This window comes from Poecilia reticulata, linkage group LG14, assembly GCF_000633615.1.
Source record: "Poecilia reticulata strain Guanapo linkage group LG14, Guppy_female_1.0+MT, whole genome shotgun sequence".
NCBI lineage: Eukaryota > Metazoa > Chordata > Actinopteri > Cyprinodontiformes > Poeciliidae > Poecilia > Poecilia reticulata.
This window is the reverse complement of record NC_024344.1, coordinates 6094195-6112245: the sequence shown is the minus strand read 5'-3', so window position 1 is coordinate 6112245 and position 18051 is coordinate 6094195. Positions and strand designations below refer to the sequence as shown.

The window sequence follows — 18051 nt, the reverse complement described above, 5'->3', positions numbered from 1 at the left end:
TTGAAGTTAGCAAAACTTTTATTACACAAGAACAGCTGGACAACCAAACAAGCTCAAGAACAACAATGAGACAATGCAACAAATGAAACAGGTGCTATACAAATGCTTTCATTATGATCACTTTCTGCTTTAATGACAAACAAAACATCCTGGGTAAATCTGCAAGCCTAAAAACGCTACACACTCGAGGAACAGAACAAAGAGGAAACGAAGAGTGTGTGGCCTCAAGTGGTCAGATCAATACCGCAATTGTGCTGAGTGCGCAGCCCGGCTGATGACATCCTGCACAAATAAACATTCTGCTCATGGCACGCATTTATTCTGCATCGGACCCACAGAGCAGACGCTGCGAGCCGCAAGGAGCCGAGGTGGCAAGATGATTGATTACAAGAGCAGGCAGTCTTTGTTTCACCGCTGGTTTTTAGGACAAAGCCCAGTAGACGGTGTGAGTATGTGTGTGCAGCTTTACGTTCCTGTGAACAAGGTGTAACTGGGACAAAATGTTCTCCTGGAGACAAAAAAAAAAAAAGAAAAAAAAAAACCATTTACGCATAAACAGGTGCACAAGTTGAGACAATAAAATCTGTAATTTGCAACACCTGGGAATAAACAGCATCACAGATGACTTGACGCCCATCGTCGTCAAGCCTCATCGCATTCCTCCTTAAGGCCGGCTTCGATCACCTCCAGCCGCTGTGCCATGGACACAACGAGCATTTTCATCTGGAAACATCGGGACCGGGTAACGGAGAAACAGAGACATTTTATGGTGTTTGCAATCTCAGGACGAACAGCAAGAGAGGGTGGTGAAACAAATTAAGAAAGGGAGGATGGAAGTAGTCACAGCGGGGCAACAAACGAAGAGGGAAACTGGACAGGTGGGGAAATGAAGAGAGCAGAGACAGAAGGGAGGAGAAGAAATAATTAGACAAAGGTGCCAGAGAAGAAGAGGAGGGGATGGGTGAGCAGGAGAAGGGTGGGGAAACAGGTCAGCGAGAACAGCAGTCGAAAAACTCATTTAACTGTCGACAGAAAAGATGGAGTACGACTACAGCAGAAGAGGCAGCAAATATCAGATACAGAACAGATCAAATCTGTGCTGATATTTACACTAGCTTAACGATTCAAGAACTTATCTATATTTTACTTAGAAAATAAACTGGGAGTATAACTTTTTGGTAATTTAAGGGCAAGAAACAGTCCAAAGTATTTCTGGCTCATAGATTGCCTATGTTTAGCAGTGTCTCTTCTTTGGTATAGAGAACCACTGATGGGGCTGAGCTGAAGTTACCCTGGAAACTACAATACTTGCCGTTTTCCATCCATTAGAAAGTATTCATGGGTCAGTGCTTCTCTGATAGTGCTCATCTCCTTTATAACCTTTTGCTTATGCTACTCAGTCTGATTCATCTCTATTCTTGCCACATGTTTGATCAGCATGAGGAATTCTTGCAAAGTCCCGGACTGCATGCAATCAGCCTTAGATGGGAAACTTTTTCATCAACTGGAAAACATATGACTAACTGACTGTGACTGGATTTTCATCAGAACTACAACTGAATCAAACTCTGTTATCAAAACAATACATGACAATCTCATTGGATTTTGTTGGAGTGAATTAGATTAATTTTGATTTGGACCAAATTGGACCTCATGTACCTGGGTATGAATTTGGCCCATTTCTCACAGAGAAGACATGTATTATGAACTGGCACTATAAAATTAGAAAGAATTTTTCAAACACTTGTGTAGCTTAAAAAAAGGCTAACAAGTGTCCCTTTTAAGTTTTAATTGTATTCTAAAATTTTTTAAATTGTACTTGAGTGAAGGACTGACAGATCATTTGGCAGATTAAAAGGTGAAATAAACGCATTACTTGCAACATACCCAAGTATTTAATCAAAGTTACACTGAAAAATCTAAACTCATCATTTTCCTGCATTAATTTTTGATTGTCTCCCCATGATATGACACCTTGAATGGAAATCTTACTACATAAAGCTAAAGTACAAAACTTCTTAACGTTTTGATTAAATGTGTAGATTCCAAATAATGCTACACATTCTCCATGCAAGACTTATTCCAGCATATATTTGAATGCATCAACAATTAATAATAATAAAAACAACTAATAAATAAAACTCTTCAAATAATGCAACCGCTTTGCACCCACAGTCAGAATCAACAGCCTATACAGATAAACATGTCAACAACAGGCTCAACTGTAGATTTAATCTAAATTTTAACCTCTCACGTTTCATTACGGTGTACTAAATGCACCCTTTGTCTGAATGGCAAAGATTTCATTGTGTGACATTAACTTTGCAATGTTTAATGTTCTTGTTTTGGCAAAAAACAAAATCTAATTAAAAGTGAGAACTGCTCAAGTAAAAGACAGAAAGTTGGCATGGTGTTTAATTATAGTCTCTGTGTGCACATAAAGACACATCTGTTGATCCAACAAATGCATTCGTCTTCAGGGCAGTGTGACCTGTTTTCAGCTCACGTGCATAAAAGATAAAATCTCACTGTACAATGAGCCGACTGCCAGGTTTGGGATGTTCAAAGGGGTGAGATAAGCGCAATAATGTCCCAGACATTCATTGCGTTGAAGCAACAAAGACGATCCATCATAAAAAACTGTGTCCCTTCAACAAAGATTCCTCAGCACGCTCTCCAGCTATTGTGTGCAGAGAGTGTGGGAGGGCTAGCAGGTGCTCCTGCACACTACCACCACCTACTGGGCAATTGATGTTTCTGCTGTTTTTTAGGAGGACATTTCCTAAACAAAGGGTGATTTGGATGAATTCAGAAAACCAACACACAATCAAAGAACGTGTGGAAGAAAATAAATTGCAAGCATGACAATAAAACACATAAGGTCTTTAGAGCTACAATACACAGACAACTTTAAACAGCAGTTATTTTTGGATGTTAAAATGAAGAAAAGATGCAGAACTTTGCTCCGTTTGAGCGAAGAAAATAACTTGGGAGGTAAAAAATGAAAGTGTTTTTTGGAAGGTGACACGGGTCGGCAGATGAGGTAATGTCTGATATCGGAGTCTGCCCACTATGGGGGAATGGGTTTACCGGAACAAAGCTGATGTCATCCTTATGCTGTAGTACAACCTGTGCATTTAGAAAGCCTCATCAGGAGAAGAATACAACTCCACATTGACGACTCCAGCTAAAACTGCTTTAACCTGCTGCTCAGATTTCTATTTTTCACTTCAATATCAGATAGATATTTATTTTCCATTTATCAGACAGCACAATAATTTTAAGACAAATAACAATGCAATCTAATACAAACGTATAGATGTTAATCTTGACAACAAGCTTTAAGGGAAGCTGGAGTGCTAATTTCACAATTTTTACATCCTGATAGTACTACGTGAAGGAAAGCAGACAAAGAGCAGCAGACGCAATAAATTACCTCTGTCAACTGTTGTTCAACATTGTGCCTGTACTCCAGTGTTACCAGCTGCTCTTTGGGGCCCTCTGCTGCCAACACCTGGCCTCCGGAGCCGAGCACATAGCTGAAAAACACACAGGGTGTGAAGTTATCTGGATTCATAACATCACTCACATGGCTGCAGTACAATGTAAAACTGACATCTGATCAATAACAATGAAGTTATTTTACAAAACTGGTTTTATTGTTTAAAATTTAAACAGAGTGTTAATGTGAGGATTCTTAGTCTAACAAATGCTGCACAACCAATATTAACATATTAGAAGTGAATAACGCCACACATTTGAGGTCACTGAAAACAGGGCTTCAGGTAAAAAAAAAAAAAAAACCCATCTTACTGAAAATATTAAACACCACAGCGTAATTTATTAGCATAAACTAGCAAGAATATGGCTGAACATACTGGTAATTAAAAACTGGTAATGATTAGAAAAAGTGTTTGTGCTCATCAGTCAAAATTGAAAAGCAAGATTAAGTGGTTATTGTCTTTGGGCTCAATGTGGCCTCATTTTACAATCAATTTTTACAATTTGTGTCAACACTGGCAAAGATGCAAAAATAGTTGAAGTAGCATAATTTCCCACCGAAAAATAAAATGCGACCTTTAATTTAAGAGCATTAATTCACAGAAAATAAATCATTTAAAAAGATCTTTTTTTGATGTTTATTTTTTCTATTCAGAGACCTCAAAGTTGATTGTTTAGTAATGTTTAATTAGTAAACAATTTTCTGTTAGCTTTGAATATAAATGACTTAATGGCCCATAATTGTTATGCAATCTTTGAAAAACAAGCGAACATGAAAATCAATTAAAGCATGTGTATTTTAATCATATTGTAAACATTATTCACTTCCTGAGTCATAAAAGTTTCCCTCTTAACCAATAGTAGCTGGAGTGGAGCATTTGTGTTTTCCATCATTGTTAGTCGTTAGATTTGCTTATGTTTATTGTGTTTATTTGTGTTAGTAAGTAAATCGCAGTTTGATTATTAATGAATACAATTTCTGATTACAGCAATTACGAGTTCCCACTGATTTTTCTTTTACTCAATAATTCAAGTGTTCACTTTAGTGTTGATCCTTTATAAATTATTATCTTGAGAAATATACAGAAATCTTCTTGCTTCATTTATTTGTAAATAGAGAGCATTAAAGAGAGAGGAAAATAAATCCCTCAGAGGTTTGAGAGTACGAGACTGATTAGTCTACAGTTTACGATAACCTAATCATGCACCAGGATCAGACCTTCATGTGTGTTTGGCTCAGTTTGAATGCATCAGATTTTTCAGGCTCTCTGTGTAGAACGCCGCTATATTTCAGACAGTAACAGTGAACTAGAAATAAAAGCACCTGTCGATGCTGGCTACGCTCAGACAGAAAGTGGACCTCTTGTGGTCCAGGTTCCGGGGCGTAGATGTGTAGACCATGCCAAGCAACGAGTAGCAGCTGCGACAGATGAGATCCACAACCAGGCTGTTGAGTGAAATAAAAGTAAAAGAACAAAGAAAAAAATCATAATTTGAATAAATGCAATTATACAGAAATGCAAAATATGCGTTCAGTTCATGAAATAAAAAACAATAGTAAAGCGTTAACAAATTCTTGCTATCCAGTCATGACTCAACCGTAATACTATAAATAGCTTGTAATAGTAGACCGTTATATTTTATTAGTAGCTTTAAGTATTAAATGTTAGCGCTTGAAACATAGCAGTAATTTTTTAAATGAGCAGATAAGTCTAATAATAGTAATACTGATAAATCTGTTTTTTTACTTAAAATTTAGTTTTAAACCAGAAGCCTAGAAAATGGTTACATTAGTAACTGCTAAAGTACAGAGTGTAACCCTTCTTACCAAGCTGATTGTTTGTTCAGTTCAAGGAAGTGAGTGTCCTTTCCAATGATAACGTTGTTGGTGACCCCTGTAATGGTAACAATAAACAGGTCAGCATGGTGCATCACATTCTCACAAAATAGCAAACTATTAGAGTGGCACCTTATGCTTTTCAGCATATATATTATATAATGGGGTGGGGGTTTCAATCACACAGCAGTTCGCTGGTCTGAATTTGAGAATAAAGTAACATAGTACTTTTGCAAAGCCAAGACACAAGCCTGCCAGCGGCCAGACCAGTCAGTTCAGGGTTTAAAGTCTATTTTTAATTTTTAATTTACAGTTCATTATTTATATCTGCCTGTTCTGGGATTTAATCCTAGAACCTGCAAAGACTGTAAGGAAGAAGATGATGGATGGACGGAGTTGGTTGATGCACAAAACCACATACCAATGGGTAGACATAATGGGGGAAGGATGCACACAGGAACAGGCCATACTCACGCTTTAGTTTTATTTGGTTCTGGTCGTCTTCACTTCCATCCCACGACATTGAATCTCCAATAGGCAGCCTGCACTTCCCGCAGATGAAAACCACGGGCCCGTCATCGTCTTCCTCTACTTCTTTATGCGCTCGGCCGAAGAGTTTTTCTTCCACTGCACTAGAGTCGATACTAGATACCTCAAACGTCTTGTTTATGTTTTTTTGAAGACGTCTAATAGACTTTTCTTTCGTTGCCATTACTGCAAACGCTGTGCGGCCGAACTGTGTTTTGAACTTAGGCGGTTGGTTCAAATATCCGGAAGCACTCGAGATGTTCACTACTGCGTACTTCCGCTTTCGTCTTTCTGCCTGAAAAAGTGGATTCAGTGCAAATACCTTATCATATCATATGGGCTGATTAAACAGACAAAAATGTCTAAACAGTAAAAAAACAAAAAAAACAGAAGTGATAAAAGAATTGCTAAAAAGAACAAAATAAAATAAGACAAAATTATTTTTGTTTCTACTTTGCTTTTGGAGTTTTATACTAGAAATACTTGCTACACGCTAGACCTACAGTTGTTTCAAAATGGCAGACTTTATGTATGCTAATCTTCAAATACAAATAATATTTGCTGATGATTACTAAAAAAATTTCACAAGGTCAAAATACCATGATACATCAAACAAGAATAACACTAAAACTAAACATTTTAGTGATTTTATTCTTGTGCAAGTGTAGTCCTATTTTTACTGAGAAACACTATTTTAATTTGTCATTGGTGAGGAGAACTGAACTCAAAGAACAAGGAGTATGAGTGTAAAATGAGTTGTTCAATAAGAAGAACAAAACAGCACAGAGAGAAAATATTATTGAAATAACTCGGAAACAATCAGACAAAATAACCAACACCAAGCTAAAAACTGTTTAATGTCAACGGAACAAAAATCCATAGTCTGGCAAAATAAAAAAATAACAATCATTTGGTATTTGGAAAAAACAAGCACACTGAAAATATCCACATATATAAATAGTAATTTAGTAATTTTTAGTAATTTAGTAATTTATTTCAGACAAACCTTTCACCGGCAGTGTAGAACAAACACAAAGTACATAATAAATTTCTTGAAGACACATCACATCAGTGATTATGAGTCTGAAAAGGGTATGAAGAAGTATAACTTATATAATCATACCCCTTTTCCAGCTGTAATTTATCACATTATTTTCAGTTTCCAATATCCTTCCTGACAATCAACAATTATCATATAAAAATAAAATTTTATATGATAATTAAATAACAAAAAAAACATAATTTGAAAATTAAGACAGACAAATAAAAACGCTGTCAAGATGACTACAAATAAAAAAATAGAATAAAATAACCTTGGAATTGCATTTGTAGGCGCTTATTTCGCTTCCGTTATCGACATGAGGACATGAGGCCTGTTTCAGAAAGCTGGGTTAACAAGCTCTCTGTAAAAGACAAATACTAAACCTACTCGTCTCCGCGAAACTCAGGATTTTCACTTATCCCGTTTTCTGAAACGGGATAAGTAAAGGAGTGAACTATCTTTACTTCACAACCATCTTTGGAATTTGAGAGAGAAAAAAAAGTGAAACAGAATTTTTTTTTCTTTTTTTGCTTGTACACTTTAAAAAACACACACATTTGATTACACTTAGGCATCATTTTCGTGTAAAAAATATGTTTTATGTAAAACTTTGCAACAAAGTTTATCTGTCTTCTCACTGGCTAAAAACCAGGAAGTTAATTTGAGGGGCGCGAAAACACACGGCTTTTATACTGAGAATCGATAAAGCGTCAAAACATTTCACATTTCTGTAGTGACTGTCTTAGGTTTTTCATACCTTTTCTGTGATCATGTGTGAAAAGCTGAGGAAGGTAACTCTTTGACTCCAGTAAACACACATTAATGCGCCAGCCGCATTTCTGAAATTGTCTTATTTTTCTGTCTTTTCCACAGGTGAACAGCTGGTTGGGGACGGTGTTTGGGGATCAGCCAGTGCCACCGTTTGAGGTGAACACCAGGACAGTGGACATACTGTATCAGATGGCTCAGTCCAGTGAAGCCCGCTGCAGTGATACTGCTCTCCTCACAGAAGACTACAAGCAGAAAACATCAGAGTATCAGGCTGACGGTGAGGCACACGCAGCAGGGAGAATAGACGATGCATAAAACATTTGGACCGGAATGGCTGAATTGGTCTAAAGTGTTTAGATTTGTCGAATGGCATTTTTTGCACACGTAGAAATTAATAGAAACCGAAGTAAATTATTTTTTTTATGGCTTAAGATTCAGGTGTGTTTTTATTTTTTATAGCTCTCCAAATTGTCTCCATATCAGTCCACTAAGCAGCACTAAAGACTACTATTGAAGCATTTAAGGTGAATATTTTGTGCTCAGATGTTCAAATTGTTATTAAATTGGAGGGAAAATAGAAATCTGAGTTTAGAAAATGCACGGAGTTTCAAAATAAAGAACACATAAGAACTCTTTGGTCTGTTTTTCAATGTTTTCCAAAACCTGTATTTCACTAATCCCATCTCTTTCTTTTTTCCCCTCCACCTAGCTGCTCACCTTGAGGATGTTCTTCTGCAAGGTGTCGGCCTGTCTGGGGCAAGCTTGTCAAAGCCGACTGCAGACTACCTGTCTGCTTTAGTGGACAATGCGATGGTGCTGGGAGTGAAAGACACGTCACTCACCAGGTAATTTCCGGTGGTCTTTGTCTTTCATTGATCAGAATGTATGATTGCTTCATTTCTGTTTGTTTGTAGCTTCATGCCAGCAATCAACAACCTCACCGGTGATCTTCTGGAAGTCGAGAAGTCAAACAGAAAACTCGAAAGGGAACTTAGGGCGCTCCAAAAAAGACTCGGTTCAACTCTGGTGCTGCGGGGAAACCTACAAGAGTAAGAATAAGGCGTGAAGCGAGCTGTTAAAAGTGTGTCAGTTAAGTTTGATTAGAAGGTTGGGCTTACACATGTACATGTTGGCGGTCTTCATTGCCAGGGATATCGACAAAACTACCAAATCTCAAGCAGTGGAGAGTGCGAAAGCAGAGGAGAGGCTGCTCAACATGGACTTTGTGACGGCCAAGGCTCAAGAGCTCAGTATCAGACAGCAGAGGTCAGAGGTATGTTGCAGCGTATTCCTTTTTATAATTTGGGATTACTGCATAGATGCTGAGGTGCTAAGTGGGATCATTTCTAGACCATTTTGTGATTTTAAACGGCAACCTGCTTTATCCACAGATAGGAATCAACTTTATGCTTGACAAAATATGATTCGCATCTCCACATTTAGACTCGGAAGAAAATGTTCAGATGCGTATACGTCAAGATAAGAAGCTGCTGCTCAGCTTTAGAAAGAAGCTTCATAAAAAAATTAAAAAAACATTTTTTCCCTTCTAAATGACCAAACAGTTTAAATTCTGTTTACATAGTTGCAATGTCGTCTGTCTCTTGTTTAAAACTTTAAGAGATACAGTGTTTAGTTTGTTAGGAGGGCCATGGTCTTCTGTTAGTCACTTTATTCTGCTCTGCCAATCCTGCAGGCTCAGCTTGTATCCAGGAACATGGACAAGTCCATCACCCACCAGGCCATTGTGCAGCTTTCTGAGGTATTTCAGCATTTTCACCACATTCATCGCCATGGGGATGGAAGCTTTACTTTGTCTGCATTCAGGGTTTGAAACATGTCATCTTATTTTTCTCTCTGCAGGAAGTCGGCGCACTGCAAAACGAAATAATCCCCCTGAAAAAGAAGCTGGAGCCGTACATGGACCTGAGCCCGGTGCGTTCGTTTTCTAGTTTTTCAGACTTCATTACTTCTCCAACCAAAGGGGCGATCACGTTTCCTGTTTTCTTCCTTTGAAAAGAAAACAAAAATCAGCTCCGTCTAATTTATTTAAGCATTAAGTTTGTGAATTTAATCTTGAAATGTGCTTTTTTTTTCATTCTAAACCTTCAGAGCCCATCTCTTGCACAAGTGAAGATAGAAGAAGCAAAAAGAGAACTAGTGAGTGTTTAAATATTTTGGTTTTATAACGTATAGGATGTCATTCTTTGCTCGTTTGTCATTTGAATTCCTCTTTCTTTCATTAATTTTTCAGGCTTCTCTCGACTCCAAACTTGAGACAAAGGTGGATTTTAAATGAAGTTGCCTGTTGCACAGTCCTTTCTTTAAAAATAAAGTATTTGCACGCTTTTTTTTTTCTTCTTTTCTACCTTTACGTGTCTTTATCATTAATGTTAAAAAGAAAAGTGATTTGAGGCATTTTGGGTCACCTAAAATACCTCAAACCTCTTCTTTGCCTCTCTCCTCCTTTGCCTTGGAACCTTACTTAAGTAGAGGTTAAATATTTTGGAGATTTTGGACACTAATAAAAAGCTCACACAGAATCCATATTAGTTCATATACCTTGAACATTTTTATATTTTACAATCTGTATAACTAGTTTATTTTGTCTTGTATGTTTACCAACAAAACATTGTTTGCATGCTCGTGTCTAGAAACGGGTACGATTTTCTGATAAGATTTTAGCTTTCTTATTTTGATCAAATACGAAAGGTAAAAATAAAACTCTAGTGCTAATGTGTAGCTGGATGTCTAGTCTGTCTCCACCCCTTCCTGTTTGTTTCAAACATCTGCAACACTAATGAAATGTTTTGCTTTTCCTCTCTGATCACAGCAATCTAATTGAGGGGTTGGTCTTAGAGTTATAAAAATAGCCTTGACAGATTATACCCAAACAAGTTTTAATCTGTGTGAACAACCTGATCAAATGCGAGTTCTTTTGTTTTTGTAAACGTATTTTTGTCCAGCTGCATATCGCTTCTCAGCCCTTCTGGGATCCAAATAAGTCTTCAGTACATCTTGGATCTTGTTCTCAAAACCTCAGTATTTTACCTCTAAATCCATTTGCTTTAATGTAATTCCTTCAACGTCTGGCCGACAAGTCTAAAGGTAAAGGAAACCCTTTGAGATTTACAATAAAATGTCACTGGCTTTGGAGGGATAATGTCAGATGGAGCTAACGGTGTAGCACTTTGTGCCTGAAGCAAAAGCAGACAGAATGGAATCGGCCTGTTCTGTCTGCATGTAAAACATCCCCTCACCGTTTCTCTGCCCCGTCGGTCTCCGTCCTCTGGAGCGGAGCAGAGCCTGGACACCTCGACTGTTTCAGTCAGCTTGACTGCTGTAGGACCTGATCTGCAGTCTGACGTGGAGACTGAGCCGTTACCATGGAGTGGGCCACAGATGCTTACTGGAGAGCAGTTTTCCCACTGGGGGCCCCCTGGTTTGGGTGAAAGGAACCATGTGGTTAGAGTACCAACAGTTTGTATTGGAGAAAAAAAAGAAGAAAAAAAAGGAACATAATCTGGCAATTTTTTCAAAGGTTACATTTTCTAAATGTGTCTTACTCCTGTGTGACTGTTCATCAAATACTTTTTGCAGTTATGTCTTCTATTGCTGGAGTTAACTTGACAAAGCTAAACAAACAGAACCCGAGATATAATGTGTGAAAAAGAACGCAACATATCTCATTTGTTTACATCTGTTTTCTAAGCAACCAGAATGTCTTCTCTCATTTAAATAAATTGCCATTTTTGATTTGATGTAGCCTCTTGGTTTGTACTTATTTTCACAAGATTGAGACTGTCGTATCAAAGATATGGGGGGGAAAAAAAGACAAATTAGAAGGATGAATTGTTGAATTTTATATTTATGCATTTGTGGTCAAAAAGTGGGACAAATAGGGGTTCTGGGAAAAAAAAAATCCAGGGTTTTTTCTTTCAATCCAATCATGTAATTTGTTTTGTCACATTACAATCACACAGTGCAGGATATAAGATATTTTATGTATCAAACACAAGGTAGTGAATGGTTGGGGAAAGGAATAAAAATGTTTTAAAAAATATTTTACAAATGCATTCCATACTTTAGTCAGTTGCCCAGACCTGACTACTGGGTTAACTTTAACCCAGATAGTATACAGTGTTGTGGTCATATAGATGCACAGATAATGAGCTTAAAAGTCCAAAGAACAACTAAGAAACCCAGTAAATCGCTGAAAACCATTTTAAACTATTGCAAGAGGCAAAGCATAAAGACATTGGAAGTTGTTGAAACTTGTGTACAGTACAAATTAGAAGCAAACATAAATATCAAACTGTGACTGTGTGTGTTTAAGTATCGGATACAGAGTGGGGAAGCCTAGGAAGTTTAAATGTTTCTTCTGGAGGGAGAAAGAAAAAAAAAAAAAAACATGCGTCATACTAGCGCGAGCTGCCCGTGTTCCCTTTAAAATAGTTTTATGTGCCACTCCCACTCCACGATTCCCACTCAGCTGTTACTGTAAATCGCTCCCAGTCTCCACATGGCGCTATCCATTCCCAGATCCCGCGCAGGAGGACTCGATTGTTGCCATGAATCGGACTGATGACCACCTCGTCCGTCACCTGTGAGCAGCTTGTTGCGCAGCTGCTATTTCCCACCTCCTCTGTGGTCCATCGCCGCAGCCAGACAGTCGCTATTTCACTACGACGAAACGCTGTAGCTGCTGATCTGAGTCTCAGCGCCTGGAGGTATTTTCTGTCTCTCAGGGAGGACAGCTGGATGACTTTCTGTGAGCGACCAACTTTTTTTTTTTTTTTTTTAAAGAGATGCAGCCGAACGCCGCGGCCTTGTGGGATCATCTCCCTCACCTTCCTGTTTGGGTTTTACATGAAGTACGACAAGTCTGAATTCAACGAGCCTCATTAATATGAGAAGAGGGGCAGGGGATGCGAGTCATGAGCTGGACGCGTCCTTTCCACGGACTGGACTGGAGCCATAGCCTATTCTATCTGACTTTACTACTGTGGACCAGGCGCATGAACGGACTGGCTGATTTTTCAAGTAAGATGATGATGATGATGATGATGATGCAATAAAAGGAGGGGACAGCTCACAGACAACAGAAACAAGTTGCTCACAAAAAATGTCAATGGTAGCTCTGAAGTTTTCTATTGGCTATAACTTGCATAAAATGGTGTAAAAATGACATACCAAAGAACACAAGATGAGTATTGGACCTCAGGAGTCCAAAACTTTAATAAATAATTTTGCTTGTCAAGGAGTTTGAGTGTGTAGCTCACAATAGCAAATAATTTTGTCAGTAGAACCCATGTGATTCATGTATTGCAAGTTTATAAGGGGTGCATTCCACAAGGTATCATTTTTGGCCCACTATTGTTTGTTTTTTTTTTCCCCCAATTCCCAAATAATTTATATTATTGCTAATTCTTTTCATTCAATCGCAAGGTTTTTATGACAGGAAATAAACTTATGAAAAATGGCATGTTGAAAATTATTATATCCTCTCAAAAAATATTTTTAAGGTATTAGCAGCCAGATTCATCCTATGGTTGATCACCAACATCTTGCATTTTTCTATAGGCATCTTCTTCTGGTGTTTTACTGTTAAATCAGACTTCAATGTTTTGTCAAGAAAATAATTTGATGTTACTCCTAAGTAAATCTTGTGATGTAAAGGAAACGAATGAAGGAATTATATTAATGATAATTTCCATATTCTACATTCAAGAAAACATTGATTAATATTTGCAATCTTACTGGACACAACAAGAGACGCATCCCGGAAATAAAGAGTCCAAACAGTCAGATCTACAAATAGTAAAGCATTATGTCTGATGCGTGGCTGCTAAAAAATGTTCAACAGATTACCTTTCAAGGATCATCACCAGCCAGTCTGCTCACGCCTGTGACGGGACACCACTGAGACTCCACTGTCCTCGCCACTCCACCATCTCCATCCAGTCGGCCTTCTACGGGAGTGGTGAGGTCCGGCTGTGCACGGAGGACCCCGCATCTGGACCCGGCAACCACAGCTGCTCAGCTTTAACCGCTCTACAGGTGCACATTCACGCATGACACGAGCCATGCAGCACTTTAAAGCCCAGCTGTACTAGATTTTGATAGTTTGGTCTTCACCAAATTTCAGTATGTGGTTTTCAGGTTGTGCAGAATCTTTTTATGCGTCCCTGTGGACTATATTGTTAAATCAACAGTGCTGGACCTTAGTGACCTTAGTGTCCTGGGGGATTATTTTGCAGAAGCTCCTGTCTGAGTGTCAGAACCTCAGAGGCTGCCAACTACCAGTCAGTCACCTGCTGTTTGGGAAGGACCCATGTCCTGGCAAGAACAAGTACCTCCATGTGAATTATAAGTGCAAACCCTGTGAGTTCTTCCCCTCTGAATCCCCTCGCACACTTAGCTGAGGATGAGTTTTAACATTCTTACTTTGACCCTCACTCAGCTGAACACAAAACACAGGTGGTGTGCGAAGGAGAGACCATGATCTTGCGCTGCAAGACCCCCAATGTGCTGATCATCTACGCAGCTGTCTACGGCCGAGGTCTGGGTCAGACTGACACCTGCCCCTCGCTCTCGGCAAGACCACCCCCATTTGGTGAGTCACTGTGAGCTACTAATAGAGAAACGTCACTGTAGTAAAGTAAAGTGAAAACACGCAGGGAGTGTTTGTGATCAGCGGCATCGGCTGGCCTCATGTAACTGACACAAACAGAGAAACGGAACCCTGAAACCACCACAGCTAAATGGAATGCAGCCACCATTGATTTCTTTTCTTTTTTTTTTTTGGTATTTATTTTGAGCACTGTTCTTTTCCCATGACGCTTATCTAAACGGCCCACGGCAGACTAGAGGGRGGGGGGGGGGGGCGATTCTTTGTTCTCGATGGAAATATCAGCTCTGTCTGTTGACTAAAAGAGTTGCATATTTCCTTTTAGAATGCAGAGCCCAGAGGATTTATGAGGAATGCGGGGTTTATTAAAAATGCAAAGAGATCACAAGCAGAAACGGTGCAGGTAGAAACAGGTGTATCTCATGACATCAGTTGTGGCTGCATTCCTTCTCACTTACTGGAGTACACCTGTGCTTTTCCCGGTATGTCAAGTCAAACTGTAGGATGGAAGACGAGCTGTGTGCGCGCTGTAATGTAACACCTCACTTTCACAGATGCTTAATTTGCTTTTAAGTAATCCAAGTGTCGCATTAGAAGCCGTTTATAGATATTATCAAACTCTATATTTACACAAGGAATTAACTATTTGCTCGGCTGGGTTAAATACCATCAGCCACAAAAACACAGTTGTACTCTTGCTAAACTGCAGTCGAGCTCCTGCAGAAAGCAATCAATAATTCAGCTATTGCAGCCCAGGAGCAAAAATCAAATCCGCATGTTCAGGGTGCAATAATGTGTGATGTGATCAAGTCTGCAGGATGCGAATGCTTCTGCCAGGTTCTGTCCTTGCTGTGATATTCCTCAAGTTTCTCCTAATTTTTCTGCTCCTTTCAGAGTGTCTGAACCACAACGCTGTGCAGGTCGTGTCCAAATCCTGCTACAGCAAACAGAAGTGCGCCGTTACCGTTGGCAACCAGACCTTCAGGAACCCCTGCTTTCCAGGAACCAGGAAGTACCTCAGCGTGCTTTATTCATGTGGTAGGACCCTCTCCTGCTTCCTCATTCACATAATAGACATAGAAGCCTTGTGATGCAGTAAATACCAGCTCGCATGATGTCATGTTATCGCAGCCTTGTTCATTATGCATCAGTTCCTTCAGTGAGCATTTGTTTCCTGCTTTGAGTTCTTATCTTTAGATTCCAGCTTTCAGTGGCTCTGTCCTAACTCCACCCTAAAAAAAACATCAAAATATAAAGAAGTGGGAAACAAGACTCCCAAGTTGTTTTTTTTTTGTTTTTTTTTTACACTTCCTGTGATTGACAGAAATGCCGGTGAGGACATCAACTCACACCATTCATATACCATAATTTGAAACCTAATGAGTAGTTCCTAGTACAATTGTTGGCTCTATTTATAGCACAACAATGCAGCGCAGGCATTAATACAGCATGCTGAGTATTTTAAGATTCTGTTCTCCACCCAGACTGGAAGCAGAAGACTCGGGCAACTATTTCACTGCTTTTCCACCAACATATTTACCACAGAGTCTTAAAAATGTGTTCATACCCGTTTTGCGCTGTAAAAATACATTTTCAAGTTTTGCCACAGATCCATAGTGGGATTTAGGTCTGAACCATGTTTCAACATTGATATTCAGAGTTTTACACAGTCCTTTACATGCAGCCCGAAAACATTACTTTTTGTCTCATCTGCCCAGAGGACCTTCTTAGTTGTTTGTTTCATAGCTTGTGGTGACTTGCTAAAATGAAACCTTGTGTGTTTCTTTCAACAATGGTTTTCTTCTTTCCACTCATCTATGCTGTGCCCTGCGAATAGCTGCTTGGTTGCTTCTCTTATTAATGCTCTCCTTGCTCCATCTATTAGTTTGGGTGGATGTTAATGCTTCTGTTTGTGGTTGTGTCACATTGCTCATATTTTTGGATTTGTTGTGATGTGGTAATCAAATATGGTATGAATGCTGTCACAACCCATTGTATATCAACTGGTTAGCAGCAAAGAAGAACTCTTCTTTTTTTTTTATAGTGCCAAAGTTTTTACTTAAAGAGGCAGACCCAAACATACTGAGCTCCACCTCACTTCCTACTACAGAAAAAGGTACCAGCATCTATCTATTTGCTGTTGTTCTATGTTTGTAAAGTTAGTTACTCATAGTTGTTTTGTGAACTTTACAAAAGTTCCTGCTGCAGATCTGGAGTCAAATAGGCCAAATAGTTCTGGAGCAATGATGAGCAACTCTCTCCTGACCTACGCCTTCATCAAAGGTAACTTTTTTCTTTTCCAACTTTCATACACATTTTTATGTAAACATAGACTTTTTCAGACTGAAGTCTCCATAAATCTCACCCTTTTAGTCATTTTAAAATATGCATTATTAAACATTGCCTTTATGCCACGTTTTCTACATTTGGTAGCCTTTAAATGCTACCCAACGGGCAAGCTGAAAAACATGACAAAATGAACAAGTAAGAAAGAAATCCCACAAAACGAGAAAAGGAGAGAGAAGACAAATGACAAAGGAAGGTAAAACGAAAGGACAGATCTACACAAGGAGGGATAGAAGCAAACATGTGAGAGAGGGAAGGAGGAGAAAAGGGTTTAGAAGTGTACAAAGTACCAGGAAGAAAATAAGACCAGAGGTTTAAAAAAAAAAAAAAACATATTTAAACGTAATGGGTAAAAATTAAAACAATTTGCCTATCCAGTGCTTAAAGACGGGTCACATTTCAGCCTTTTCCAGACCGTGTAGTGAACCTGCTCCTTTTCCTCTTTTCCCACACAGATCACCCAGAAATGGCAGCGCTGCTTTTCACCTCCAGTGTGTGTGTGGGCCTGCTCTTCACACTGCTGGGTCTATCTGTCCGAGTGACCTGCAGGGGGCGGCGGCGCAGAGATCCCACATTTGGAGCCAAGTCAATCGGCCTGTCTCCCAACTGTTCTAAGCAGGATGATGAGGAGGATGAAGCAGAAGATGATGACGACGACGAAGAAGAAACCGAGAGCTCTTTGCTCTCGACTGCAGAGAGGAAGGGGATAAAAGGCTGGGAGGAAGTGACTTATGTAAGCGAGGCGGCTGAGCTGGCGGAAAGGATCGAGCGCAGAGACATGATCATCCAGGAGATTTGGATGAACTCCTATCTGAATGGCAGCTCCTGCTGAATAAATTGTGTGGATATTTGTTCAGATTCCTCACACTTCACATTTCCAAAAAAAAACATTTTTATACCACAAGATGAAAAAGAAAAAAATCTGACACGCCATCTTTGCTACATAGTATTCTAATAATCTGCAACAGAGGGATCAGCAAAGTGTATGCTGCAAGAAGCTTGAGTGCTGCATATATTATTTATCAGCAAAGTGTTTTTTTGATTTTTTTACTGTTTAATAAAAACGTTAAATCACAAAATTTTAAACTCCGTTATCCATTCCTCATCTTTCAGCAGCTGTGTTGTTATGAACTAAAGGTTAGTGAAGTCTGTCATCTAAAATATGGAGATCAAGCAGCTATTCAAAAAGCCTAAAAACAGCATGACTGACAGCATCATTGCATCTTCTGATGTAATATCTTTTTCAGATCTGAACAGAATAATAATGAAATGCAACAATATGCTAAATTTAAATCTTGAGTTGCCATTTAGTTTTAGTACAAGTATCCAAATTTCCAGAGTTTTCAGCCTGTATTTAAAGTACACATAGAAAAGCTGATGTATTTATGGCTGAAGGGA

At 38.9% G+C, this 18051-nt stretch overlaps 3 protein-coding genes across 3 annotated transcripts; 2 read left to right on the top strand and 1 right to left on the bottom strand.

The window, feature by feature from the left end:
* Positions 1-6135, bottom strand: mis18a (MIS18 kinetochore protein A). Its single transcript, XM_008427231.2, has 6 exons — positions 5813-6135; positions 5330-5396; positions 4826-4948; positions 3437-3539; positions 600-723; positions 1-508 (listed from the first exon to the last, which is right to left on the bottom strand). The coding sequence occupies exons 1-5, from the start codon at positions 6048-6050 to the stop codon at positions 643-645; spliced, it is 612 nt and encodes a 203-aa protein (XP_008425453.1). The 5' UTR covers positions 6051-6135; the 3' UTR covers positions 1-508; positions 600-642.
* Positions 6136-7442: 1307 nt separating this feature from the next.
* On the top strand, positions 7443-10418 carry haus1 (HAUS augmin-like complex, subunit 1). The gene is made up of 9 exons (XM_008427233.2): positions 7443-7699; positions 7782-7956; positions 8389-8524; positions 8594-8728; positions 8829-8952; positions 9373-9438; positions 9540-9611; positions 9789-9836; positions 9931-10418. Exons 1-9 carry the CDS (start codon positions 7679-7681, stop codon positions 9973-9975), a joined length of 822 nt encoding a protein of 273 aa, XP_008425455.1. The 5' UTR covers positions 7443-7678; the 3' UTR covers positions 9976-10418.
* Positions 10419-12120: 1702 nt separating this feature from the next.
* On the top strand, positions 12121-17541 carry eva1c (eva-1 homolog C (C. elegans)). The gene is made up of 8 exons (XM_008427232.2): positions 12121-12719; positions 13543-13736; positions 13937-14060; positions 14140-14292; positions 15202-15345; positions 16352-16423; positions 16504-16590; positions 17109-17541. Exons 1-8 carry the CDS (start codon positions 12605-12607, stop codon positions 17483-17485), a joined length of 1266 nt encoding a protein of 421 aa, XP_008425454.1. The 5' UTR covers positions 12121-12604; the 3' UTR covers positions 17486-17541.
* The last annotated feature ends 510 nt before the right edge of the window (positions 17542-18051 follow it).

What these genes read in the sequence shown, in the direction of transcription:
- mis18a (XM_008427231.2), bottom strand. Translation starts at nt 6,050, where the DNA reads ATGGCAACGAAAGAAAAGTCTATTAGACGTCTTCAAAAAAACATAAAC. An exon ending in GAACCAAATAAAACTAAAGC is followed by an intron (nt 5,397 to 5,812) that starts GTGAGTATGGCC and finishes TTACCATTACAG; the next exon opens with GGGTCACCAACAACGTTATC. An exon ending in AGCGTAGCCAGCATCGACAG is followed by an intron (nt 3,540 to 4,825) that starts GTGCTTTTATTT and finishes TGTGTTTTTCAG; the next exon opens with CTATGTGCTCGGCTCCGGAG.
- haus1 (XM_008427233.2), top strand. Translation starts at nt 7,679, where the DNA reads ATGTGTGAAAAGCTGAGGAAG. An exon ending in AAAGACACGTCACTCACCAG is followed by an intron (nt 8,525 to 8,593) that starts GTAATTTCCGGT and finishes GTTTGTTTGTAG; the next exon opens with CTTCATGCCAGCAATCAACA. An exon ending in CCATTGTGCAGCTTTCTGAG is followed by an intron (nt 9,439 to 9,539) that starts GTATTTCAGCAT and finishes TTCTCTCTGCAG; the next exon opens with GAAGTCGGCGCACTGCAAAA.
- eva1c (XM_008427232.2), top strand. Translation starts at nt 12,605, where the DNA reads ATGCGAGTCATGAGCTGGACGCGTCCTTTCCACGGACTGGACTGGAGC. An exon ending in GAATTATAAGTGCAAACCCT is followed by an intron (nt 14,061 to 14,139) that starts GTGAGTTCTTCC and finishes ACCCTCACTCAG; the next exon opens with CTGAACACAAAACACAGGTG. An exon ending in ACTTCCTACTACAGAAAAAG is followed by an intron (nt 16,424 to 16,503) that starts GTACCAGCATCT and finishes ACTTTACAAAAG; the next exon opens with TTCCTGCTGCAGATCTGGAG.